The 27,551-nt window shown below is 37.1% G+C and overlaps 3 protein-coding genes across 10 annotated transcripts; 2 read left to right on the top strand and 1 right to left on the bottom strand.

Moving 5' to 3' along the window:
* The first annotated feature begins 2,112 nt into the window (after positions 1 to 2,112).
* On the top strand, positions 2,113 to 17,733 carry LOC105180617 (E3 ubiquitin-protein ligase RBBP6). 2 transcript variants are annotated; one of them, XM_011136803.3, is made up of 17 exons: positions 2,114 to 2,444; positions 2,521 to 2,684; positions 3,044 to 3,227; positions 3,327 to 3,561; positions 3,691 to 3,930; positions 4,109 to 4,275; positions 4,361 to 4,744; positions 6,262 to 6,526; positions 6,877 to 7,120; positions 7,218 to 7,530; positions 7,642 to 7,711; positions 7,781 to 8,074; positions 8,171 to 8,377; positions 8,513 to 8,809; positions 14,001 to 14,264; positions 14,468 to 14,701; positions 14,861 to 17,733. In XM_011136803.3, exons 3-17 carry the CDS (start codon positions 3,062 to 3,064, stop codon positions 17,385 to 17,387), a joined length of 5,907 nt encoding a protein of 1,968 aa, XP_011135105.1. In that variant the 5' UTR covers positions 2,114 to 2,444; positions 2,521 to 2,684; positions 3,044 to 3,061; the 3' UTR covers positions 17,388 to 17,733. The 2 variants fall into 2 exon arrangements, with proteins under 2 accessions (XP_011135107.1, XP_011135105.1); XM_011136805.3 differs by lacking the exon at positions 2,521 to 2,684 and having other exon boundaries at positions 2,113 to 2,444; positions 14,861 to 17,387.
* Positions 17,734 to 18,126: 393 nt separating this feature from the next.
* Positions 18,127 to 20,385, bottom strand: LOC105180614 (lisH domain-containing protein FOPNL). Of its 2 annotated transcripts, none has more exons than XM_011136797.3 (4): positions 20,205 to 20,385; positions 19,150 to 19,355; positions 18,827 to 19,036; positions 18,127 to 18,686 (listed from the first exon to the last, which is right to left on the bottom strand). In XM_011136797.3, the coding sequence occupies exons 2-4, from the start codon at positions 19,175 to 19,177 to the stop codon at positions 18,550 to 18,552; spliced, it is 375 nt and encodes a 124-aa protein (XP_011135099.1). In that variant the 5' UTR covers positions 19,178 to 19,355; positions 20,205 to 20,385; the 3' UTR covers positions 18,127 to 18,549. The 2 variants fall into 2 exon arrangements, with proteins under 2 accessions (XP_011135099.1, XP_011135098.1); XM_011136796.3 differs by lacking the exon at positions 20,205 to 20,385 and adding an exon at positions 19,571 to 19,907.
* On the top strand, positions 20,107 to 27,542 carry LOC105180615 (popeye domain-containing protein 3). 6 transcript variants are annotated; one of them, XR_849552.2, is made up of 10 exons: positions 20,107 to 20,288; positions 21,123 to 21,238; positions 21,326 to 21,587; positions 21,699 to 22,066; positions 23,028 to 23,185; positions 23,288 to 23,390; positions 23,563 to 23,703; positions 23,989 to 24,154; positions 24,967 to 25,246; positions 25,684 to 27,542. XR_849552.2 is itself a non-coding variant. In XM_025296828.1 (10 exons), the coding sequence occupies exons 3-10, from the start codon at positions 21,365 to 21,367 to the stop codon at positions 25,749 to 25,751; spliced, it is 1,308 nt and encodes a 435-aa protein (XP_025152613.1). In that variant the 5' UTR covers positions 20,107 to 20,288; positions 21,146 to 21,238; positions 21,326 to 21,364; the 3' UTR covers positions 25,752 to 27,542. The 6 variants fall into 6 exon arrangements, 5 of the variants coding, with proteins under 5 accessions (XP_025152613.1, XP_011135100.1, XP_011135104.1 ...); XM_025296828.1 differs by having other exon boundaries at positions 21,146 to 21,238; positions 24,967 to 25,047; XM_011136798.2 differs by having other exon boundaries at positions 24,967 to 25,047.
* Positions 27,543 to 27,551: the final 9 nt, after the last annotated feature.

Genomic DNA, 27,551 nt, shown 5'->3' with positions numbered 1-27,551 from the left:
GCGTCTTGGTTGGTAAGCTGAGGTAGAGAAAGAACGTTTGGTCGGAATGAGTGAAGAATATTCGCTACGATTTTTTGTCTTTATTGACATTGAATGTCTAGATAGGAGCTTTTGAAAGAGCTGACGAAAAAAGATGACAACAAGAAGTGGAGACAACAGTTGTGTGCTCTCGAAAATACACTTTTACGAATGGACATTTAAATTTAGATCCCGTAACGACAGTAACCAGACTTGAAAGAAGCGCTGACCGAAAACAAAAAAGGTCGCAATCTAAGAAGCGATATGACGTTGAATATTTTACACAAGACCGGTATACTCACACAGTTGAGAATTATTCAGAATGTTTGATTGAGAACATGATGAATTAGAAATCCGCGTTCATGAACCGTTATCCGTCTCTGTCTGGATCAATATCTCTTGTATACAACAACGCAATAAATAATTAAACAGATAGAAATTGACGAAAGTAATTGCAGATTCATAAAGTCATGATTACTAGTCGGATAATGACGGATTGTGAATGCCGAGCGCGAAATTCCGACTTCTTATTCCCGGAAAATTCGTCAAACGTCCGCTCTCGTTATCGGAGACCTCCCGCATAATAAATGATTCCACATACCTGGAAACGTGACGTATTGGTGCCGGCGTTCTGCTTCCCGACTGCTGAAGTCCTTCGGATTTCACTCGCTCACACTTCTAATGCCGATACTCGCGATTCGACCGTGTGATTAATCAACGCGATGCCGATTGAATATCTCGAGGACCGACGAGATATATTTCTTTCAATTACACAAGACGGAAGTGACGAGCGCGTCGCGCACGGCTGCTGTTGATGGAATGAGGTCGAATACATGAGGTGCGCGAATATTATAATGCGAAGGGCAAAAAGTGTCGTCGCTCGCCAGCCGATCAACACAATCGGCGCGATGTAAATATTACAGGCCTCGGCGGCGGTTGAAGCAAGAGAGACTTGCCCTTAGGCGTCTCTCCTTTTCTCGGAGGTTCCGAAACGACGAGGGGAATGCAAGGAAGCCTTTCAACTGTACGCGACATTGATTTACTACGTATTTATTGATCACTGAAAATAAAGAAAATTACTCTGTCGAAGCATCGGACATTTGTTAGCTTTATGTTAATTAAAGAGAAATGTGTACGATTAAAAAATGTGTCAGCAACTAATTGTACAGAGTGTCAAAGTTGTTGTGACGCCGTTTTCGGAGAATAATTTTAAAGGTCATGATAGCGTTAAAGAGTGGAATTTCATCCCATGCAAATTTTGTCTCGTTCTTATTAAGTATTAGATTATCCGCTACGGACAATAACTCTTCTACTTTTCATCTAACATTCAATGATGATAAATAACATTTAATTGCATTTGTTTGGCTTTTTTTATTTCGAAAATAAAAAAATATATACCAGGGTGAGATTTCACCCATGACAACATAAACATTATTTTCTTTGATGTTTTTTTTTAAAGTTCAAATATTTCGTCGACTCGCGGGATATTTATAATCGGAGGCACGTCGCATTAATTAACACGTGCTCCTCCGAGCGGATCGAATGCTCACCGACGGCCACGAGCGAATGTCCGGAACGGACGGGATGCTGAATTGAGAAGCAGAATGAAGGGAACGGGACGCGGGCATCATGCGATACATCATGCGTCTCCAGACATGTCAAATCGTTTATTATAGAGGAGACTTTGATACGGCAATATATATTCAAAGATTTAACATTTAATACGTACTTTTATTGTTTCTGCTCCTCCCCCTCCCCCTCCCTCTTTTTAGACCTACGGGCATAGTCTGGTATAATAGAGATGGCAAGAGATGGTGGTTGCAGCACGGACATAAACCGCCTGAAAATGGATGTAGCACGGACTTCCATCACATGCAGATTTTACCATCGAGACCTGAAAGTGGATGTAGCATCGTAGTTCCCTTCTCAAAATGGATGCAGATGACGTCCTTTCCCAGTGCGGAAAGTCGGTGTCGCAGAAAATGTCATGTTGGCCGCTCTCAGGTTTCTCTCTGGTAGAAGTATTTTTGGTTAGGCCGTCTAGGGGGAAGAAGAAGAAGGTAAAAGTATCGTATCTAAATACTCATGCTTTATGACTATTAGTCGCGTTGCCGCGGCACCTTGTCGGTTGTAGCATATAGTGTTTTGTTCCCGACATTGTGAATGCTGTGTCTAACAAACCTTGCCACCGCTATCGCTTTCCGCGACACTTTAGTGGCCGAGTGGTGCACAGGTTATCATCTTTGGTTATCGTGTTGAGGATAATACTGTGTAATATGCTGGTGAAGCCTTCGCCAACGCTCGCTGAGTGACATGTCGACGAGAGTAACACGCACTGCGCATTCCGCACGTCGTCATCCATCGAAGAAGCAGCAGTTGCTATCGTACTGTCATCGTACTGCGAAAATTCCGCTCGGTATTTCATTGTAAGTATCCACATGTGAGCTCATGTTTGACTTCATCATATTACACAGGACGATAATCATTGTTAACGTTATGCAGACCTGTGTCGCCGCGATCGAACATCGCTGTTGGGTTTAACCTTCCAATCAACTGAACAGTTTTCTTCACGTTAGATTATTGTCTTGATTCGCGATCAACGGGTCTATCACGAAGTGACATATGTGATTCCATCATAATCGTCGTCGGGCTCGATCTCATGCGAGGTGTGTTTTGTCGTAGTCATTCTTACGTGTGTTTTATCGAGAAGGAAAGAGACAGAGAGAGAGAGAGAGAGAGAGAGAGAGAGAGAGAGAGGGAGAGGGAGAGACAGTGAAAGAGAGGGAGAGAGAGAGAGAGAGGAATGAGTTTAGATCGTTGATCCACCATTGCATGATGCACATTCCCGATATATACGTTATATTTTCGTTGTTGTAAAATGAAATTTAAATTTTAATTATTTCCATCCTTTTTGTTATATTTTAATAAAGTTATTCCTGTACAAGTAGCATTTTTATTTCTATTATTTATTATTTATTTGCTATTATTTATTTTGCAATTATCAATAATTTATATATATTTTCAGGTTGCTTAGGTGATAACAATGTCAGTACATTACAAATTTAAATCCACCTTGGACTATGATACTGTTTCATTTGATGGATTGCATATTTCTGTAGCAGATTTAAAGAAAGCTATTTTTCATCAGAAACGTATTGGCAAAAATACAGATTTTGATCTACAAATTACCAATGCACAAACAAAAGAAGGCAAATATCTTACTTTCTTATTAAGAGTTCTTGCTTTCTTCTTTTGTAATTACTTAGACTATGTATCAACTACTCAATTGATCACTTATATTTCCATAGATTACACAGATGATAATGCATTGATTGCTAAGAACACTAGCCTTATTGTTGCTAGAGTTCCACTCACAGTACAACAAAAGCGCTCTTGGGACCGAAATGAAACCCCTCCATTTAATAACTTGAAAGATGAAACTAATTTGGGCAGAGCTGTTGATCTTACAAGATTGGATGGTTCGGAGGAAGATAAAATTCGTGCAATGATGACACAGTCAACTCAAGATTATGATCCATCTAAGTAAGCAATTTCACTAGTCATTAAATTTACTAATTTATTATTTGGTTAAACACAACATAAATAAGGCCATATTTTTATGTAATCTAAACCATATATTGGATTGAGGTATAACTGATTTTTTGTATATAGTTACATGAAAATTCGTGGAGCAAACCAGACTGGTGACGTACCTGCCAACTATCGTTGTTATAAATGCCATCAACCTGGCCATTGGATAAAAAACTGTCCATTAGGTACAAATCAAGAACCAATAGAAATAAAGAAGAGCACAGGCATCCCTCGAAGTTTCATGGTACCAGTTGAAGGTCCTCTCGTACCTGGTGCTATGATGACACCTACAGGACACTACGCAGTACCTGCTATCGATCAGTAAGTTTCAATCGCGATATCTATGTTCAAAGGACTGACTCTGTTTGCAAAATTTCAGAAATATACATATATATATATATATATTACAATATACACAATAATATTAATAAAAAATAATATTACAATATACACAATGTGTAGGCAATTAGAATAATTGCTTTTGCTTTTTTTTCCTCAGTCAAGCTTATAAGGAAGGCAAAAAAGAACGACCGCCATTTTCACAAGATCCGGAACCTGTGGTAGAGAAACCAGAAATACCAGAAGATTTACTATGTAATATCTGTAAAGATCTGCTGACGGATGCAGTAATGATCCCGTGTTGCGGAAATTCCTTTTGTGATGAATGTAAATTTTCATAAATTATTGATATTTGAAATATGTTATTTTATATGTTCTATTAAGATTACATATTTAATTTTTTTGGTAACAGGTATTCGCACATTTTTATTGGAGTCTGAGGAACACGAGTGTCCGGATTGTAATGAGAAAGATGTATCGCCAGAAACTCTTATTCCGAATCGATTCCTGCGTAATGCAGTTATGAATTTCAAAAATGAAACTGGCTATGCCAAAAGACAAACGTATCGGCCTCCTGTGCAGACTGCTGGACAACCGTCGGCTGTGCCAACTGAGCAACCAAAAGTTGAAGTGCAGCAACTCGCTAGTCAAGTATCACCTCAAGCTACACAATCATCCTCTGTTCCTAACGCGCCATCTCAAGAACCTGCAGAACCGCCGCAACCTATTAATCTCGAATCCACTTCGCAACACATCCCGGCCACATCCAGCAGTTCGCAATCACAGACGCCGAGCAGTAAGTGTTTTTCGACATATATAATTTTTGTTATTGTTCCCATGTGTATTATATAATTCTATAAGAAAAATAAATCGATCTAAGATTGTGTAATATAATAATAGATTTATGATAATTTTATGATGTATTAAGATAATGGAATCAAAACAGCTGTATTTTGTATGTTTTCTTATATTTGATAATTATAATCCATCATTGAGTCTTGATTAGCATGAGATCAATGTGCAGCAGCATACAACTGTCATTTCTTGAGAATGATGTTTATTTGATTGTGTTAAGGATCTTCAATAGTTAATTGCTAGATTTATTAAAGTTCAAATATATTAAATTTTATAGTAAATTTTTTATTGAATCTATTTAAATGTGATTTGGTTAAACATTTATCTTTAACGTTTTAACAGTTTTGCCTGTAATGCATTTGATGACATTAATTTGGGTATTTTTGAATGAACATACACACACGCGCGCACGCGCACGCGCACATACACACACAGAAAATATAAAAAAATTTTGTTTTTCTTACTAAGTCTGTCAATTTTGAAAGCTTTCAATTATTCCAGTGATATTTCTAAGGTGTTTAATATTGTGACACAAAAAAATATATGTATATATATATTAATATAATATATTATACTATACATCAAACTTCAGCATATATATATATATATACATATATATATCGAAGGTTTGTATTAGTTTAGAGATCACATAGAAAACAAAATTAGACAAATAGTAAATAATATATTTAAATTGAGTACTATGGGAAAAACAAATATTCCAAATAATTATTTCCAGTAATTATTCCAAAGTCTTTTAGAAATACATTATTTATTCTGAATTATTTTTTGTTTACTTATTTATTAGTACTTTTTATTAATAATAATTATATATTCTCTGTAATTAATTTGAGTTGTACGGATATTTAAATTTAATATAAACATTGATTAACAATGAATATTTTAGACTTTTTGAGCTTTATCAAAGTTTAGAAAATCTCTTCTTTTTTATATACTTACATAAAAAAATAATCAAACAATTTAAATTTCTTTTTTCTTTTACGCGGAATGTCATTTTATGTCGCTTACTGACGAAAGTGCCGTATTTTTATATACGGTATATGTAGAAAACTTATCTCTCTCGTAAAAAGTGAACCTCTTTCTACTTTTCTGTATATTATATTTCTCGCACGAAAACAGGCCAGACGCCATTATTGAAGTATGTAACCAATGTGGCTTTGGCGTTTTTGTTTCACATAGCGCGTAATACTTGTCGAGTGGAATGTTGTGCGTTGGAGTGTGCTCGATTGTTATTTAATCTTGCACTGTAACATATATTGTTGACGATATATTCGAGTTTATTCAGCCAGCTGACGATATTAAACACATAACCTCAAATACGCGAAAATACCCCGTACATTATTGCGTCTCTGACGCGATGTAGTGAGACATCGCTTCCCTAAAACGGGTTCTAATCGCCTATTCGAGTTGCTTAATCGTATTGTGATGTGCTTCTGACAGCTCTGCCTGAACCCACCTCAGAATCACACTTACAAAGTGATTCGGTAACAAAACTAACAACTGATGAAGAAACTGAGGTACCTCCTCCTCCAGGAACAGAGCCCTTACTTCCAATCCCCACTATTGTAAGCTCGCCCGAGAGAGAACAAGAACGAAACCAGGAGCCACCTTGTCGTGAGAAAAAAGAACGGGACAATGATTACGCAGGAGAACGGCAATCCAGAGAACGTCGACGGAGCTTCAGTAGAGACAGTCACCGCGAAAGGTAAATTAACTCAAAAGGAACAATTTATTTATAATAGAATTATTATTTTGATACATTAGATGGGGAGATATCTCAATCTCACTACAGACAAACTTAGATTTTTAATGACTCTAAAAAAAAATTATCAACTCTATTTGCAGGTTTCGTTATATTGATTCTTATATTATGAAAATTGTAAGAGTTTAAGCCAAAAGATATATTACTGCCCATAATTAACAAAAAAAATTTTAACATTTAGAAAGATGTAACTTATGTAGCTGACTATATGTTAATATCGCAGATTCTTATTGTAGTGTATCGTGTGTAATGAAATAATCAATAAGACGTTCCTTTCTTATGATAATATGCAGAAGTGGAGAGCGTGGCCGTAGAATCGAGAACTTACGACCATTGAGTCGCAGGCGATCCTTGTCGCCCCGTCATTCTCAGCATAGCGATTATCCATCCTCGAGCGGAGTGCCGCCTCACTTAATGAACCCACCTCCTTCCAAAGGTTATCAAAGTCACCTGGGGGATGATGGACATTACCCACCTGCTATGCATTATGACAGCAGCATACGCAGACCCAATGAGGATCGCCCTGGTACTCCGACGGTAAGTATTCGTTTTCTCTTTAGCTGAACGATGGTGAATTGCGATTCTCCGCGTTTATACAAGTTTATCGTTTGTATATTTCCACTGGTATATACAGGTTGACGAACCACATTTACATGTCCCTCCATCTGGCAACCAGCCGCCATTATTACCATTTCCACCCGGTGAGGAGCGTATACCACCGCCGAATTACAATCAACCACCGCCGAATGTGCCGCCTCACAATCCTCCCCTGTTGCCTGATCCATATATGAGTCATCGAATACCAATATATCCACATCAACAGGGCTCGCATTATGGACCGCCGAGATACGATAGACCACCTTATCAGCAGCAAGGATATCGGCCGTCTCAGCCGCCTCGAAATTACAATGGACCACCAAGAGGACCAATTAGAGGATTACATCACAGTAAGAAACATGCTAAATTCATTACATTATGTGATTAGAAATAAATATTCGCAGATTCTTCTTGCAATAATCACTGATCATCGGTATTTTATTTCGAACGTCTTATTACAGTGGGATATAGAAGTTTACAACCACCTCCTCCAGGGCTTGGTAGAAACATACATAATGGAAATCCTCCTAGGTAAGCTAATATTCTCTTACATCTATGCGATTGGCTCGTTCTTTATCATCAACACTCTTCTCTCCTTAGTATTATTGATGATCCATTGGAGGCGTTTGAACGTATGCTCCGAGAAAAGGATGAGAGAGATAGACGTCTCGGTAAACATAGACGAAGGAGCAGAACGCGATCTCGCTCCCGCAGCTACAGCAGATCCAGATCACGCTCATTTGGCCGTAGATCACCGTTTACTCGTATTAGTCGTTCTCGTAGTCCACCGAAACGCAGGTCGTCCAGATCACCCTTACCACTTAGACCTCGCAGTCGTACCCCGAAACGTAGATCAAATAACAGATCAAGGAGCGGCAGTTTCTCCATCAGCAGGTATCTCGATGTTAAAAAAAAGCATAGTGCTACACACACACACACACACACACGTCGTCGTTCGGCGATTTTTCAAACTTCGCGCTCGTGTTGCAGATCCAGATCATATTCCCGCAGTCAGTCACCGAGGTTATCCCCGTCCAGAGACCGGGATCGAGAGAGAGACAGGGACCGGGAGAGAGATAGGGAAAGAGATCGTGAGCGTGATCGCGACCGCGACCGCGACCGTGACAGGGATCGCGAACGAGATCGGGACCGCGATTTGCTACCTAGATATCGGTCGCCAATAAGATCACCTCCAAGGTATGTATTTAATGATTTGTGTCATTACCTTAAATGATATTTTGGCTCATTTTATTATCTTGAAAATGAAACTTCATTGAGTACGTTTCATCTCGAATCATTCTTTATAGCGTGCGCAAAACTGTCTTCTTCCAGATTCCAAAGAGAACGGGATCGTGAGAGAGAACGACCGAGATCCCGCGAGCCTCGGGACGGATACAACACTTATTACAGCGACTCACCGGCTCATGATTATCAGTTCAGAGATCGTGAGCGCGATTTACCACCTAGGGAGAGGCCGTTGCCGAGATATCCCATAAGGAACCAGTCGTCCCAACATAACATACCGCCGTTGATGCCCCATCTAGTCACTGGAGGTCACCCACCACCGCCGCTTATGTCACTGGGACCTCCGCCTACGGACAGGAAAGACTATTATGATTCCTACAACAGGTATTTTCGCCTCAATAGTATTTTCATTCATGTACACGTTAAGCAGACAGTCTACCAAGACAATACCTACATACCGCCGCCATCCCCTGCACAAAGCTGCGGAAGTGTGGCGGATGGATTATACAAAAGCGGCATAAAATACAAAAACCGAATCGTCTTTATTGTGTTTAATAGCGAGAAACTTGTGCGTACCGGAAGGATTCCGCAAATCCTCTTGATATGATGCGCATACACACTGAAGTATAGTCTTATTGCATAAATTTGACAATATGAATCTTTATACAACATAATTTTATAAATTAAGAAAAGAGTATTGTGATATATTATCGTAATAAAAAATGAATAGACCGCAATGTCCATATATGATATTCATTCATTGTGATATTTAATTGTGATATTCAGAGTAAAATAAGTTTGTTGAATTTATGCAATTTGTATTTTGTAGGTACATTTTAATTGCTGCAAGAATATTATCTTTTGCAAGTTGTATGTGTGAGATTGTGTTTGTACTGGCTCGTTCGATTGATCCGTGATATTCGAGAGATATTGTATAGATTTATGTACATATACATATATATTTTTTTTTTAATTTATGTCTAGTCTTGCTAAGAGACAGAGTTAAAGACTAAAATGGGGGAGTTGCGCTATTATACATATAGCACTATATGTTTAATAATTTTCTATTCGAGAAGTTTACTACGAAAATTTATATATTTTTTTATATATATATATATATAATAGTTTGAGTCTTAAATATTGTGATTATATAAAAACTCGCGAATGTGATTCTGAGGATATCCTTATTATAATTTTCGCAATTGCGAACGTGTTTTTTTTTTTCTAAGCATAGTACAAATATGTATACCAATATTCTTATTGGTATGGCTCATAAGATATTCAGATGACGTATATTTATTATATATTAAATATTAGATACTTATGCTCTAAAAAAAAGTATAGTTTTAACTAAATTATTGAAGTGGAACAACTTCGCCGATAATAGTTCTTAATTATGTGTGCAATTTTATACGTATGATCTATATTATTTATATTTCTAAATTGATGATTTTACAAACGACAAGTAAAACGATAAAACGTATGAATGAATGTATGGATTGTATACTTATGATATTTCTATTCCGTGTCACCTTAATGTATTCACTTTTATAAAGGGTTAGAATTGGTTTAAGATATAATAAGGTTGGTTTGAAATCTATATTTTTCCTTTCTTTTTTTCATATTTTCTCAAAGTATAAAGTGTCGAAAATGTATGTGTAAATCTGTATGCAGATGTGGTGAGAGATAAAGTTATGCAATTTTAATGTTGCGGGCTCCTCATTATAGCACGTGACTAAACGGTGCGCACTTAGTTTTGAAATAAAGTTTTTGAATGAAGGTTTCCTTCGTTCTTTCGACATATTTTCTTCTCTATGACTGTTATCCATTTTAATATTATAGTCTTCAAAAGAGAAAAAACTAGTCTGTGTTCATCAAAGAATGCAGTTCCTTTTCTCTTATATACAGTCCGCTATTTCTCTTAAATTATACTACATCTCGTATATTATAATGAATGTTTTTGTAATAAAATAATTAAGCACACAGCAATTACTATAAATATTGTGAGATCGAAGACGAAGAAAAGATTGCGATGGGCGAAAAGAACACTTTCGAGATGTCTCGCGGCGAGAAAATTTGTCGTCATCGACGACAGTTTTTACTTTGTTATAGGTAGCGCTGAACAAGATTGTCTATTTAATACGACATGAAAGTTCTTTGGTTGTACTAAAAATGTACATAGGAATATATTTATATACTTATATACATATATTTAACAAATTTCAAAATCATCGAGGAATAGAATGAACCTTTGAATGGAAGTGCATTTATTTCGCGATTACTTATTCTCTTTTCTAATATACGATAAGACTTGAAACATAAATGAATTAAAAACATCAAATTATATATAAAATTATTATATGGTTAAATGTAACACATTATTTTCTTTTTATACAATAATAAGCGGCACGATTTCGATGAAAATATTTCAAAAAAATTCATTTCTACTGGTTTATTCTACAGGGTGAGGAAAAAATACCGGGACCCCGGAAATATATCGAAAAATATAATTTTTATGAAAAAATGTTTCAAACGAAAGTTGTGGGGTTTCAAGTAACACATTACATAGCAATATCAGTATGACCTTGAATAGTGTTATCAAGGTCATGTGAGTCATCTTAAATTTCTTAAATGGAACCCTCCATTTTTCATTATATATTCTTGTAGCTTATCTCAAGGGCTTTCCAAAACATTATAACTGAATGTTTTTTTGTTAAATATTTTGCGAGTTACATTAAAAGTTATAGTATCGCCGGCATTAGTCAAGGTGTACCGCGTGGAGGTTACATGGTCAGATTTACACCTCTTTTGTGTGTATGTATGTATGTGTGCGTGTGTGTGCGCGCGCGTGTGTGCGTGTGTGTGTGCGCGCGCGCGTGTGCGTGTGTGTATGTGTGTGTGTGTGTGTGTGTGTATGTGTGTGTGTGTGTGTGTGAGGTGCTCCGTTCATTTTGCTATTTTCATTTTTGTGTGCGATAACCCTATTTCCAATTTTAACGTTAGACTGGCTCATTGTTAGACTGTTAATAGCCAGCAATTTGAGCATTTATTATGAATGTAAACGCTCAGAAACATGTAGTGGTATTTACGCACATTTAAATAAAAATATGTATGTACGTATGTACGCACGAGGGCACAAATCGCGCGCACACACACACACACACACGCACACAAAAGAGGTGTAAATTTGATCATGCAACCTCGCGGTATACCTTGAGTAATGCTAATGCCGGCGGTACTGCAACTTTTGTCTTGTAACTTAAAAAATATCTAACAAAGAAACATTTAGTTATAGTGTTTTGGAAAACCCTCGAGATAAGCTACAAGAATATAGAATGAAAAATAGGCTGTTCCATTCAAGAAATTTAAGATGACTTTTACGAGACCTTGATAACGATATTCAAGGTCATTGCTATGTAATGCGTTGCTTGAAACCCTACAACTTTTGTCTGAAATATTTTTTTATAAAACTTATATTTTCCGATATATTTCGGGGTCCCGGTATTTTTTCCTCACCTTGTATATGTAGCGAAATAGCGTGAAAGATTTACAAACAACAGAATTAATCGATTTTTGACTCAACACACTACAAAAATCGTTCCAAACTTAAATTATAAAATCTAAAATCCAATTTTATAATCTAGTGTCTTCTAATTCCACAATTTTTATTACAGACGATATATTGTGCTGTGCTAATGCTTATTTATAAGCATTAAGTACTATATATACATGTTAATTTGTACAGTAAAATTATTTATAATTTGCCCTTAAATAGTTATTTAAGCAAAGATATAGGATGCATATTATGGAAGTTTGTAAACTGTATACGTATGTAAGCTTTTTTTATCCAATTATATTTAAGTATGTAACTTCTTTATACTAAACGGACTTGTGCATATACACAAGAACGTGTGATAATTAGTTATATATATTAGTTATATATAAATTAGGATATATGTTAAATTTATAGTAATAGATAAAACATAGGTAAGCATAAACAATATTAATGCATTTAAGATATTTCACGTATTTTTTAATATCCTTAATATATTTAAATATATTTAAAATAGTTACATAAAAGTGATATTATTTATTGAATATTATATATTATGAAATGTGATATTATTTGTCTTATTAAGTATAGTATAGTATTCGTATATTAAGTATAGTACTCGTTAAATTATATATACACATGCAATTATGCAATTATGTATACATTTAATTATATACACAATACTTGATAATTATTATGGATTAAGTAAGAAAGATTTAATTTGATTTAATAATCTTGTTGCATAATTAGGTCTTTTTGTAAGACTCATTAATTTAAGTTTGCCTTAAAATATACTATATATAACGTGTACAATATTTTATATAAGGATTATACTATTATAGTAAGTGTGCTTTATTTACTCGCTAAATGTTATCACAATATTATTGAATATACAATTTTGTAAATTGCATGTGAATGTGATACTTATTGTTATTATTATTGTTATAAATATTGTATTTATATATGTGTATATATATGTGTATATATACATTATATATATATATATATATTATGAAATATGTTAGTAATCTAAAAAGTGCAAGAAGAAGAGAGAAGCAAGGAAAAGCGTCAAGGACCATCGTGGAGACCACAGAAGCTAGCCAGCTGATTGACACGTCTGCATGGTTTCTGAATCAGGTGAATTCAGGACCAAATCAACATTTATAACGCTAAACAAAAGTTACTTGTTCACATATACGCTTCTCTTATGCTTGGATTAAGACGCTACTAAGTATGTATCGCGTCAACGATAGACAATAGTGTAAACAACACAGATTCCACAATTGGCAATTTTCCTTATACATCTGTATCTACAATTCGAACATTCATGCCTCTCGTTCAGGCGAGTTTGGCGAATTAACGGAAAGGTATTTGCAATTGCAGTATAATAACGAGAAAGCGTATTTTTTTCTGCAGTATATTTAAAGTTCCACGCAAAGTTATGAATGTTGATTTATGTACTTCATGATTTTATAACTTTATAGTTAATGATCTTAACAAGTTTTTTGGGTAATAGGTGGTGTCACGTCCTGTTCTCACTCTTTCAGCTTGTGTGAAGAATCGAATTCGAAAAAAAATGCATTCGTTCCGGCCAACATATTTTCTTTGGTCTGATTATCGAATTTTTATTAAGATAAGTGTTCCTCCACATGTGTGTGACCAGAGAAAGAGAGATCGACAGAGAGTAATCTTGTTAACAAGGATACGGAAGAAAATTCCAAAGAGGCGAACTGACCTTCTGTCAAAAGTTACGCTCAATCGTGCACGAACCTTCAGAAGCATTTTAATACGACCATCAATTTTCTCAGTATGATATCTTGTGTGATATCTTGATGAATCATTACTAACAGCCACCCGAATGCCGCGCAGCGGTATCCTCCTCGCGTCGTCGTATCGCTTCTAAAAGACGTATGACCATGTACTCATCCTAAAAGCACAAAGAAGTGGCCTCTGGTACGAGAAGTCGCAGCTGCGTTGTCTGACAAATGTATATGAAGTGCTGTACTGACTTTCTGTCGACAGGTATTCCGGTCCACCGCCACCGCCGCCACAACGTTTCAGCAGCCCTCTGAGAGATCCTCCGCCTCACAAACGGTTCGATGATGTTGCACCGCCTGGTACTGAGGGTTACTATGACCTTTCGCCACCGGGTGTTGAGCATTCCGACAGGATTCTAAGAGACGATCGCGAGCGACAGCGTTCGCTCAGAGAACAAGAGGACCGGGAGCATTCGTCGAAGGATCGTGACAATGAGGAACGCGACAGATTGCCTTTGAGAGATGATAGGTAAAATTCTTTGGATACACCGCTGAATTTTATTACCCTTTAACAATAAAATTCGCTTATTGTTAAAGAAACCTGTCGGTTTTTCTTTTTTTTACTGCGATTTATTTTCTCTTAGAACGTAAATTCTCGTCATATCTCCTTCGTATTTCTTCTGTTTGATAACTTGATGCTGAGGATATTTAATAATTTTCTGCTTTTCAAAGGGGTCGTGATCGCGAGGATCGTATACGCGAGAGAGACGAGAGGGATCGCAGGATAGCGACCAGAGATCGCGAGGATCGCGAGAGACCAGGCCTACCGAGAGATCATGAGGACAGGATACGAGAGAAAGACGACCGCGACAGAAGAGAGAAGGAGAAGGAACGAGACGACAGACATATTCGTGATCGACGAGATGATGACAGACATGTTGAGAAAAAGGATTACGACAAAGATCGGTATGTTTTAACGTTGTAAATAAAAATTGCAGAAGCTTAAGCACAAATTTCGAAGTTTGAAGTGTTTTTATATGTGAGACGCTGTGCTCGAGCTTTCATTTGCGATTAGTAAGACTTGTCAATTTCTCGTATAATTTAACAACTTATTTTTCGTTGCAGTTACAGAGACGATCGGGATCGACATAGTCGGGATGATAAGGGTCGTCCGCGCGAGAAGGAAAGACGCGAACGCGACTACGAACCCGAGAAGGATCGTGATCGACATGAGCGATATGAGAGACGCTCTGTGGAGAGAAAGAAGGGCAGCAGGAAGAGTCTGACCCCGTATTCGCAGAAGTCCAGAAGTGATGCCAAGGACCTGTCGCCGGAGCGTGCGAAAAAGAAGGAGAAAGATCACGAAGAGAAGGCGGAAGAGAAAAAGAAGGAGAAGAAGATCAAAGAGAAGAAGAAGAAGAAAGATAGCGAGGAGAAGGAAAAGAAGAAGAAGAAGAAGAAAGAAAAGAAATCCAGCCAGAAGGACGCAGCGCCCAAGGATGACTCGATGAAAGCGGTGGAGTCTGAGGATGCCTTAATCGAAATCAAAACGGCGGACGACACGTCATCCTCGCCGCTCAAGACCGAGTCTATGAAAACATGCAATGAGGAAGACAACGTCGAGAACAGAATAGAATGCATACACAGCGAAACATCGATCGTGCCGTCGATCAAGGAAGAATTTGAGGACAAGTCATTGGCGATGAACCCGGAACCGCCAGAATTCCACGGGTCAAGCCCAGGTCGAATTGATCACGCGGAATTTGGCACGAATCCGCCAAATCCAAACTTTAAGCCGATCCCGGAGCTGAAGTCCGAGATGAAATCAACCGCAATTGACAGTCTTTACAGCGGACTGGACGACACAGAGATTAATACTGTGATCACGGAGAAGTACTCCCTGATGTCATCGACGGAACATGAGAACGACGTGAAAGAAGAGGCGCCCGCGGAGAAGTCACCGAAGAAGGACGAGTTCCTGGCGCCCATACCAGAACTGTCCAAGTGGGAACGTGACGACACGATCGAGAAACCCGAAGACGACGAGAACGATGACGCACAGAGCTCACCTGTGGAGAAGACGCAGTCGGACGAGCCGAAGTCAACAAAAATGGTGACGTCTGAAGTGCTAAAACGTGCGGAGAACGCGATATTTCAGAAGGCGATCAATGCGATCAGACCGATCGAGATAAAAAAAATCAGCGAGAGCAGGAAGATATTATATCAGAATCCAGAGCCCAAGGTACTAGAGGTGGTAGACCCAGCAGTGACTGGCGGCGGTAATCGAGAGCCGCGGAAAGTCGTCAATGTGACGATCAACGTCGGCAGGAACGAGAGAAATGTCGAGATTACCGAGCCCGTAAAGAAAGCTAAACTTGATCGTACGAAGTTCAAGCCTGTCCCGGAGACGTACTCGCCGACCAGATTATCCGCGAAGGAACGACTTGGCGAGAAGATCGAAGACTGCAAGGAAAGAAAGATCAGTCCGATAAAGAGCTTTTTAGAGCGACGTGATTCGAAGAGTGAGAATCAGTCGAGAAGTCGATCACCTAGACGGGAGAAGCGACTGTCATCTCCAATATTGGAACGACGAGTGGAACCGTCATCGTTGGGCTTGACAAGTGGTGAGCGAAAGGTATTCTTGGAAGACAGGAAGCGAGATAAAGATAGAGGCAGCGATCGCTCCAAGGACAGGTCTGATTTTCGTGGTAGCGACCGGCATGAGCTAAGGTCTGAGCGGGAAGGTAGAATGGATTGCAGAACGGACTTCCGATCGAGTAGGAGTGACATGAAAGACAAGGACCGTGAAAAGGAGCGTGATCGTGAGCGCAGAGGTAGAACGCCACCTGCTTCTACCAATGTATTTAAATCACGAACAACGGAGATGTCGAAAATGAACCTACTGAAATCCAAAGACGATGAGGAAGAGAGAAAACGAGATAAGAAGGGAACACGGGAGGAGAAGAAACGAAAGAAGGAGCACCGTAGCAGAAGTAAGTCTAAGGAGCATAAGAAACGCAAAGAAAAGAAACATAAAAAGGACAAGGAGAAAAATCAGGAGAAGAAGCAAAAGCACAAAGATAGCGGTGCAGTTGTGGCGACTCTGAAAGAAAAGTCCGATGGCAACGAGACGAAGATCACCGGTTACGAAACTACCGAACAACCATTGACGGAATCGTTGAAGAAACAACGGAAAAACCCTAGGCTTGTGTCCGATCGCAAGCGCAGTATGCTAGATGAGGCGAGCTTCGAGCCTGATTACTCTGCTTCTGAGTCAGAAACGGATGGCGATGACAAAACATTGCTACCAACGAAGAAACTCAAGCTCGATGAACCGGAATTGGACAAGGAAATGGAGATAAAATCACTGAAAAAACGATCCAAATCGAGTAGCAGCGAGGACACGTCCAGCAGCTCTGACAGCACGAGCTCCGACTCAGACAGCTCCGACGAGTCGCACAGAAAAAAGAGAAAGAAGCATAAGAAACATAAGAAGAAGAAGTCTACGAAGAAAGATAGTAGCTCGGACTCGGACACTTACTCGGATTCCTCTGACAGCAGCAGCGACGAGGAAAGACACAAGAAGAAATCAAAGAAATCGAAAAATAGAAGCAAGCAGTCGAAGAAGAAGAAAAAGTCCAAGCATAAATGACATCATTAGGTGTGCTTGATACTCGATCGAGGAACTATACTGAGCGAGTGGAGGAAAGATAACAGCAGAAAGCTTTTCAAACCCTTTTCAGATATTGATGGAAATGACTCTCTCACGATCATCCATAGTTTTTGCAGATAAGTCCGTTTGACAATGATGCATTACTCCTCGCATATCTTTCGGACGGATTATTTTGTACTCGTGACATTCTTGCTACAGTTCAAAGCTTTTACAGAAAGTTGTATTTAACAATAAATTATTTATTGGTGCGGACAAGAAGCTTAAATGCGATGTTTCCGCATACAATTAATACAAATTAACGGACCGAGAAGTAGTAGAAAAAAAAGAATATAATATGCGCGCAATAGTTGACATTGTTACATTTTAATTTAAAAAGAAAGAAAACAAGAATATTGTATGGCCTTCGCATAATTATCATGTTCCAATGTATTAAGAATTATATATATATATGTATTTATATATGTACACATATATATATATACATATATATATATGTACACACGCATACACATACACATATATATACATAGCACAAGTTCATTATGATAAAACGATGTACATTATAGCCGTCAGAAGATAATAAACGTCTCTACAAGGAACTCTATATTATATATGAATTAAGAGCAATTGTATTTAGGATGTTCAATATCTTAACGTTGTACTTTGATAATGTAATGTCATTCTGTAAAAGATACATCACAAAAATAAAATAGCAAAATTCTTTTAACGCAGTTCTATATTTTACCAGAATATATATCGACATTACACATATGAACAGCATGTATATGTGTGCGTGCGTGTTGTGTGTGTGTGTATATATATGTGTGTGTGTGTGTGTGTGTGTGTGCGCGCGCGCGCGCGTGTGTGTGTGTGTGTGTGTGAAACATCTTTTAGCATACATATATTATTTTGCAATTCTAAAACTAATGTGTCGCATTTTCCTTTTATTTTGGTGTGATAAAGCTGATTTATATGTGTTTAATTTGTGCTCAAATGGCTCTTATATTTGTATATATAAAAAGAGACATATCCAAATGATTAGTATGTAATATACATACGATATAAATAAATAACATTTAAAAATTATATTAGATGCGTTAAAATAATTCATGATCATCGGGCACTCGTTTATCATCTTGTGTTAGGTATTTTTTAAATTAGAAAAAGTTTGCACAAGGCTACACAATAATGGTAAATTTTTGCTCCTTTCGTTATCTTTAACTCCTAGACCTTGTGTAAGAAAAGCACGGTCCAAGGGATATTTTGGAAGATCACATTCTGAAAGAATATTATTTTTCAGCATTATTTCTTCAAACTTCTAATAAAGATGAATATTTATATTTGATATAATTTTGTTTCATTAACGTACAAGTTGATACAAATGATATGTACAATAATTGACAAAAAATAAATCATACCTGCAATAAATACAGTAGAACTGTACTTATACCCCATCCAATCTAAATATTCTCTGACAAGTTCATTGATGAATATAATATCATGAGAGGGTTTAACGATTTTTGATTTGCTCTCTTTGCTCGAACAGTCAAGCAGTTTTATTACTTTCGTGCGCATTTCTGCTTTTATACGATCAAGGTCTCCATCAGCTTTCAGTGATTCTTTTACAGCTGCAAATTCAAGATGTTTTTGATTGAAAAACATGGTATTGCTTAAATTATTACAATTATTTTAAGATATGTGTGCAACTACGCGTTTTATTATTTAATTTAAGATTACTTACCATTTACGAAATCTTTCTCCGTCGCCATTTCACGTTATATCGATATTATTTCATATACCATAGACACAAGATAAAAGAAAGCTGTAAAATCCTCGTATATTAAAGGCCGCCTCCAATTCAGAGAATGCTCGTGAAGTATCGTCCAGTGTCAGTGTTCACTTCGTATTTACTTCGTATCTACTTCGATAGTTCGATAATTCAAGAATCTAAAAATCGATCAATGATAATAAAAACACATGAATCGATACAATCGTATACTTAGATCGGTTCGAATTTCAATGTACGGATACGTTTCAAATTTTTAAAATAACGCTGAAAAAATGTCCAAGTCAGGATCGATGAGGTTAACCAACGGTTAATCGATATTGCGGATAACCAGTATCGGAAATAGCGAGACCAAGAATACATATTTTTTTCTGACCTTATCGTCTTTTTACATTTTAGCTCGCGCTCGCACAAGATTTCGCACGAAGAGATTGCGGAATCGGCTCGTAAGGCGCGGAAGGTGCAAGTGGCAGGAACAGGTGTCGATCACGATCGTAAAGGAACACGAAGGTATGCGCAATGTGAATATGCGGAGTACTTCAGTGCAACCGATAACTTCGACGTTTCGATTCTCTCGGCATATCGAAAGGGACGAGCGTAAATTTTCCGAACGTTCCCCTCCGTAACGGCGGCCTATTTTCGAGTCCTTTTCTAGCTCCTCGTCTCCGCCTCCCCCGCTAGTTCCTCTTGCCTCTTCCCCGTCCCCCTACTGACCCCTACTCAGCGCGCGATCTGACCCGCGTATGCGACGTCGCTCGGCCGCGCTAGTTTGACGTTTCCGTTACGTGCGAGTGGGTGGATGAGCGAGGAGAGTGGCGCAACGCAACATCACCACGATCACCACGAGGAGAGTGCAACGATCATCTCGGTTTGTGTTCCCACGCAACGCGTGCGCTCACGACGGCCGGCTTATCAACGGCGGCAGAGGCGACGAGGGCTACGAGGAATACGAAGGGGAAAAGGACGACAAGAAGGACGAGAACGATTATTTTCGATTATTCTCCTCTTACCTTACGAACGCGCGACCGTCATCACCGTTCGCCCTCTCATCTGTATGCCTTGTGTACGCCCCCACCTTCACCGATTTTCCATGAGTAAGTTATTTATTGATTTCGAGACGGGATACTCTTAACAACGAGCGTTTCGCGATTCGCACACGAATAGACCATTCTTCGCGTCTCGAGAACGACGCGGAAATCTTAGCAGTAACACCACTACTATCCTTCGGTCTGTTCGTCTATGCGTCCAACGGCGACGACGACAACGAACGAACGTGTATACGAACGCGCGAGTTCGTATGAGATTTCTCGAGCGCTCCGTTGCCATAGATCGGTTTATATGCACTTGCCAAATGTGCCGAGGTACGTAATTCCTGTCGTAAAACGGATCGAAATGTGCGAACAATTATGCGACGCGGCGAGACTGCCGCGTGCGTTCACGGTTTACTGTGAAAAACAGTCGCTTTACCGAATAAAAGTCAAATGTAAAATAACGCTATATAGCACATCAAAAAAGATACCTATTGTATACATGTGTGCGTGTGTTATATATGATGTAAGTATATATATATATAATGTGTGTGTGTGTATGTGTGTGTGTGTGTGTGTGTATATCGAGTGCACATTCGAGAGAATGTTGAAGTTTATCCAAATGACTCATACGTTACACTCTCTTTCTCGACCAATCATTTACCAAGCACCTCTGCTAAAAGCTAACAATAGGCTTCTTTTCATTAATAATAATGATGGATGGTCTTATCAAACCTGTTGTCTGAGCACTGATAGATACATAAAACAGAAAAAGCATAATTATTTCTAATTATAAATGATAATTTCATCACTCATACGTATTTGGTAGCATTGACAAGATATATTTAATCTTCTTACTATTGTGTGTAATAATACAGTATCTACTCATTTGCATTACAGATGTTAACATTGTCTTCCCACAGCCGCTGGTAATGCAAATACCCTTCCTTGATCTGAAGTCTGCAAGATGGTTCTCATCGTCAAGTTCCAATTTTAGCTGAGAGTAATACAGAAATGTGAGTAACAATTATATGGATGGAGCAAAGTATTGTTTTCAAAATGCAGATGTGTTCTGTTACAGTGAATAAAACTGCTTGTTACAGAGCGAAACAAAATTGGTCCAGCTTGGTGGTAATGCGGGGATGTGGATCTGCTTCGACCCGATAGGAAGCCGAGACGGCTGGGGTGCTTCCATTTCGTTCGTCGTGCTTCTATACTGGACCTCCATCACCATCGATGCCAGCCTAACGAATGCGGCCGCGTCCAATGTCCCACGTAATACCGTTACGTCGGAGATATCGGTACCAACGTCGGCACACCACGAGAACGACGAATGCAGGAATGTGACCACTGACAATAGAGAGGGTACATTTGAGATTCTGCTTCCCCGACCTAACCCGACGACCGCTTGCGACGGATAATTTTTTCTCGTGTTAGCAAAACAATGGCGCTATGCTGTCTCATCTCTCTCTCTAGGTACTGGACTGTCAGTGGTCAGCCATGGATCCGGTTATCCTCATTCGCCGATAGTGCCTCCAACCTTCCTGTACGGAGCTCTTACCTGCCAACCCTATCAAGGAATTTATGTGAACCACATCTACTTTCAACTCGCAAATGCCTTCTTCCTATTGTCACACCTTGCACCAAGCGGCATACATGGTGTACTCTATTTAAGGTGCACTCTACTCGTGGGCTGTGCCTTTCTTGCTTTGTGGGGCTGGACAATAGCTTGCTGGCTGGACGCTGCTCTCTGGAATGTTCTCTTTGTTGCCATCAACTTCGTCCATGTATGCACGCTTCTTTACAAGCTCAGGCCTATCAAGTTTTCAAGGGAAATTGAAGAGGTAAGCGAAGATCGAATAGAAGACAAATGATTTGAGGGAGTAATGTCTTGACATACATTTGATCTTTAGGTGACATATTATTCTTTTAAGATTGGTAAACGTGTGTAGTTTTTATTTCCCTTTTTCTTAATAGCCCGTTTTATTCTTTTCACGTATTAGAGGAATGAATTGTCAAAAATATTTCGTTCATATTAAATTTTTTTTATTAAATTTATAGGCATCTTATTGCATGTTTATTTATTTCCTTTTTACTTACGGATATTAATCCACAATTTTATCAATGATATATCGATAAATTATTAATAATCTATGAGATCGGTAGAGAAAAATGAAAAAAGAGGATATTTATTTATTTTTAAAAAATTATTTTTTATATAATTTATTTATTACGGTATAATAATTTATACGCGCGCGTGCATACACACTTATACATGCACACACATAACGCATTAAACATGTGAGCATTTCTAATGAGCATTTGTCTACATTCTTCAGAACTACTGTCTTATATATATATCTTTATGGATAGATACATTATATATTTTCTGAAAGTAGTATAGTGTATTAGTGATAATATAGGATGATTTCTATTGCTTTCTGTCTGGCTGCAGCACTTGTATCATACACAAAGTTTTCTTATATATTTAATTTTGCACTGTTATAAAATATATTATTATGACTGATGTATCTATTTAGTTCATATCTCGAAATCGAGTGGTGTGCTGTGGAATCTAGTGGCTGAAATCAACTGCTATTTTATCTCGAACGTAGCGGATAATTCTCTCTCTTTATATTAGCCAATAACTTATTGACTGACTATATCGATATATCGATATCAGGAACAAAGTGCAGTGATGTGGATGGGAGTTTTTCCAATATCTCTGATGATGTGTCGGTGTATCTTAGCGTTCTTTAATAAAGTGTTAATAAAAATATCTCACAGTCGTTTTCTGTCACGTAGGTGTACATTGCAGTGTTCCAGCCGTTACGGGTGTCTCGTCATCAATTTAGAAAAGTACTAAATTGCATGAAGGTTATTCGCCAGTTAAAGTATCAAGAGGTTTATGCGCAGGAGAAAGTGACCAAAGTTGATTCTTTATCATTGGTGCTGTCGGGAAAGTAAGCATGAATTTTATCATATGAAATTTCCCCATTCCAAAATTTATCCATTTTTCTTTAAATTTTGCTTATTTCTGAACATCCTCTCTTTATTTCTCTCAGGCTAGTGGTTTCGCAAAATGGGAGAGCGTTGCATATTGTCTTCCCACATCAGTTCCTGGATTCTCCAGAATGGTTTGGCGTTTCGACAGACGAGTACTTCCAGGTAAATTGTTAAGCTTCTATCGTGCGTATTTATCACCGATACGCTCTTCATATCAGCAAAGTTCTATTTTGCGCATTATCAATATTTTTTTATCTGCACTTTATCGAAATTGTTATTTACTATAGATAGAAATCAATACAAGTAATAGCAATTATGTCATATATTTGCTTAGGTGTCAATAACAGCTATGGAGGAGTCAAGGATATTATTATGGCATAGGGACAAACTAAAATTAAGCATAATTACCGATCAATTCCTGCAAGCAGTATTTGATCATATTCTGGGCAGAGATGTTGTTAAGAAATTGATGCAGGTATATGCTTCATCTGTTAGATCATCGCAGAAATGTGTTTGTGGACTTCCTATTAAAAAATTAAAACGGTTTGATGTTTATAAGATTTTAAACATAAATTTTATAGAATACTATATAAATACTTTTCATTATACGTAAATACTTGCTTGTAAATATCAAAATTTTAACGAACGATTATTAATAAAAATCGCCAAAAATTCTGTGTTGTCTAAATGTTAAAAAAGATTAATTAGAAGATTGATGAAGAGGAAAATCGAGGAAATGTACTATATTTTCTTGCAATAGGTCAGTGAAACGATGGCTGCTAGTAGTCATCAGCAACAGAATGGACAGATAATTGGTCTAGGTGGAATTGGAGCCTTAGAAAACGATACTGATACGAAGCTTTTCGTTGTAAAAAAGACTGGTGACAGTCAAGGCATCACTGCTCTCATCAGTCGTCAACTTCAAGGTATGTCTCTTTCAATATCTAATATTCCTTGTTATTGATAAATCCAATGATAAATGTGTATAATAGAGATTTTTATCATTTTTGTATTACTTTGAATTTCTTTTCTCGATATTCTCTTAATATATTATATAATATGTTAACATATATTTTTTAAAAATGGCTATATACCTTTTTATGCCTTGTATATTATTTTATATATTGTTATCTTTTTATATACTACTATTATTATTTCTTTCTTTAATGAATATAAAAGACACATGTAATATTATCCATATAACATGGGCATGTGCATGTTCTGCGTGTACCTAGTTTTGTCGGTATAATTCGTAGTAATATTCGTGGTATTGGCTTTTATTCTCAACAAATGATTTTCATAATGAATATGAATTCGTTAATTACTTATATTCACTGGATTTTTGGTTGTATTGTTAAAATTTGCACTTCAGATAACTTCAGATAATCTCAGAAAACTTTATATAATAATCATTTCTATGAAACTGTATTAGTAGTATTCCACATAAATATAAGATATAAATAATAAATGGAGAAAATGTTGATTAAAGAAAGAAAGAATAAGCAGACTCTCGATGTTTTTATTTTGTATAGAATACATAATGTTTCTTACCTAATATATACCTTTGTAATGCAGCACTTCACACTCTTCCCATTTCAAAGTAATACAATCTTTACTCACGTTTACAATTGTTATGGTATTAAAACTCAGTGACGCAGTAATATGTGTCACATGTCCTTGAATTTATTATACGCACTGTTTTATAATTTCGCATCAACTTTGATTTTGCTTCGGATAGAAGAGAGAATGCCGCTGCTGTACACGAGTCAAGAGGTACTGAGCAATACCTTACACCATGCGAATCACCTCAATGTACCTCGTACGTTTCCTTTACACCCTATACCGTTCGAAAAAAACGTTCAATCCTCGCTATAATATCCTTGCCTGTCTGTGTGCAACGCTCTAGCACAGAATCATATATGGTGTACATGTTATGTTCCTGCAATGGATGCGCGCATACATTACACAAATGTTACAGAGTAACACCATTTATTATTTTTCCTGGGTATTGTACCGAGGTGAGTTTTTCTATGCTTCCGAATATTTTTCATCACGCATGATAAAGTCAAATGTATACGAAAAACGGAGAATATATCTATGAGCAAAAATATATTAAGCACAGTAATTTGCTGAAAAGCATGTTTAATATTGAAAAAATCAATCGTAGTAAAAGGAAAACGATGCATTCAAATATTTATGTCCTCGCATGCGTTACGCTTTTTAGTTCCTCTCAATTTTACAATCAACTCCAATACTATATTCGCTGTTAATATCAACTTATTAATATATTATTAATATCTAATTAATGAACTAATACGCAGTGATTAGATATGACACGTAGTGATTATAAGATATATATAATATCTTAAATAAATAACTAATATGTTAATGTATTTTCAAATATAATTTTCTACAATGGTATAAAATTATAAAAACGTGAGATTTCGATTTACAGCGGCAGGAGATCCGAACGCTTGGAGATTGGGAAGAATCGAAGAGACTGATCACGAAACACCCGTTTAATGGAAAGATTGTTAAGTCGACGTCATCCTCGACAGTCAATATAACATAACACCGGTGTTTTTACATAATGCGATTACAACAAGCAGACATTCATCGTGACGAAAACCACACAAGGCACATTTAAACTGTGCGCGGAACAATTGAACATTCTCTTGCCAATTAATAATTTTCTCACGACTAGTCAACTGTATGCGATAATATGAAAAATTCCATCGTTTTGTAGCATATAATTCCACCCTAGTTTATAAAAAGCGAGTAATTGATAAGTTTATGCTTCCAGTGTATTTTTGAGTATGCCTGAGCAATTGAACTTACGAATGGTTATTTATAATTTACTTTGTGAAGTCGGTATGTTTTCTGACAGATGAACAATGACTGAGACTTTATAAAAGTGTGTACAATGAGATATAAGGATGGCACGTTCGCGGCGGCGTAACTTCTGTTGATGCAAGGTCTGTGATCGTGAAGGTACTCGATAGAAATTCAGGGAGGCCTAAAGAAACAAATTCTTTCCCATATCCAGAAATAGTGCCTTTTTACTTACACTTCCTTTCTTAATGTTTCCACGGAGAAAATATATATACAGTAATATGTATGACTTAATGTATCTAGTAGAATTCTCCAAATGTCGCTGTATTACATGTTCGAAGGTCCATGTTATGATACTGTTAATCAACTGGTGTTTTAATGGGGTCAAAGAAATACACGAAGTTACGCCATTATTATCGCATTGGATGTTACAAAATGTGATGTGAAGGGATATTGTTGCGAAGTTTGTTCATTACATTCTAGATACGCCGAATTGCGTATATAACATTCGGCATTTAACGTAAAAAAAAAACAAATTGCTGTAATGCCAGCATGATTGACGATTATTGTGCGTTCACTGCAAAATATTATGTTTTGTTATGGTTTCTTTGCGAACGATGCGTATAATAATTATTTTGCATAATTCAGCTCAAGCGAAAGTAAATCCTTTAACGTTTCAGCTGTGTATCTTATAAAATGAAACTGAAGATGATTACATACTTGTAAAAGGATCACAGATATTACAATTAAAAAAAGAAAAAAAAACGATAGAGAAGGACAGTATCAGGATAATGGAGCTTAAAACAAGTCTCGGTTTTGACGATTAAAATATTCTAATAATCAAAGTATCAGAAGGAGAGAATTCCTCCCGAAACAACTTTGTTCAATCTTTGCAACTATTGTATTGAAGATTAGCATCATGTTACTAAAATATTGATATCATGCCCAGTTAAGGTTGTAATACATACTTTAAAAAGACTTTTTATATGTACAATCATAACAGAACATATTCTATTTCGAGTATTGCAGATAGTTTATCGCATGATATAACAATGTTCTCTATTACATATACATACTGCATATCTATAACGATATTTTGGTCTGGGGGATATCATTTTACCTAGCGAAATACGAAATGTAGGAATGCCTTTTGATATGTACAAGTGTGGAATGCAGGACCATAAGATTTAACATCTTTTGCATATGAACCGTATACAAAGAGAATGGAGTGTGTATTACTTTCCATATAAATGTGAATTATATGTTATTGAATATTTGTTGTTTATCGTCTCTAATTGTTGTTACGATTATTTTTATACGTGAAATTGTTTTTAGTAACATAGATATTGAAAGAAAGTATGAGTGACGAAAGAGCGAGCGAAAGAGAGAGTAGGAGAGAAATGGAGAGAGAATATAAATCTCACATTGAATACAATAAGAATGAGTATAAAGTGGTGATACGAATAAAGAAAGTTAGTTTTAGAAGTGGCA

The sequence above is a fragment of the Harpegnathos saltator genome, unplaced genomic scaffold (genome assembly GCF_003227715.2).
Source record: "Harpegnathos saltator strain DR-91 unplaced genomic scaffold, Hsal_v8.6 scaffold16, whole genome shotgun sequence".
Classification (NCBI taxonomy): domain Eukaryota; kingdom Metazoa; phylum Arthropoda; class Insecta; order Hymenoptera; family Formicidae; genus Harpegnathos; species Harpegnathos saltator.
This window is presented reverse-complemented; position numbering and strand designations above follow the sequence as displayed.

Coding starts and splice junctions, on each gene's coding strand:
- LOC105180617 (XM_011136803.3), top strand. CDS start 3,062: ATGTCAGTACATTACAAATTTAAATCCACCTTGGACTATGATACTGTT. Junction 8,075..8,170: donor GGCAGTTTCTCCATCAGCAG/GTATCTCGATGT, acceptor CTCGTGTTGCAG/ATCCAGATCATATTCCCGCA. Junction 14,265..14,467: donor TTGCCTTTGAGAGATGATAG/GTAAAATTCTTT, acceptor TGCTTTTCAAAG/GGGTCGTGATCGCGAGGATC.
- LOC105180614 (XM_011136797.3), bottom strand. CDS start 19,177: ATGGCGACGGAGAAAGATTTCGTAAATG. Junction 19,037..19,149: donor GGAGAAAGATTTCGTAAATG/GTAAGTAATCTT, acceptor TTGAATTTGCAG/CTGTAAAAGAATCACTGAAA. Junction 18,687..18,826: donor TTCTACTGTATTTATTGCAG/GTATGATTTATT, acceptor ATATTCTTTCAG/AATGTGATCTTCCAAAATAT.
- LOC105180615 (XM_025296828.1), top strand. CDS start 21,365: ATGTGGATCTGCTTCGACCCGATAGGAAGCCGAGACGGCTGGGGTGCT. Junction 22,067..23,027: donor TTTCAAGGGAAATTGAAGAG/GTAAGCGAAGAT, acceptor TCTGTCACGTAG/GTGTACATTGCAGTGTTCCA. Junction 23,391..23,562: donor CGACAGACGAGTACTTCCAG/GTAAATTGTTAA, acceptor ATATTTGCTTAG/GTGTCAATAACAGCTATGGA.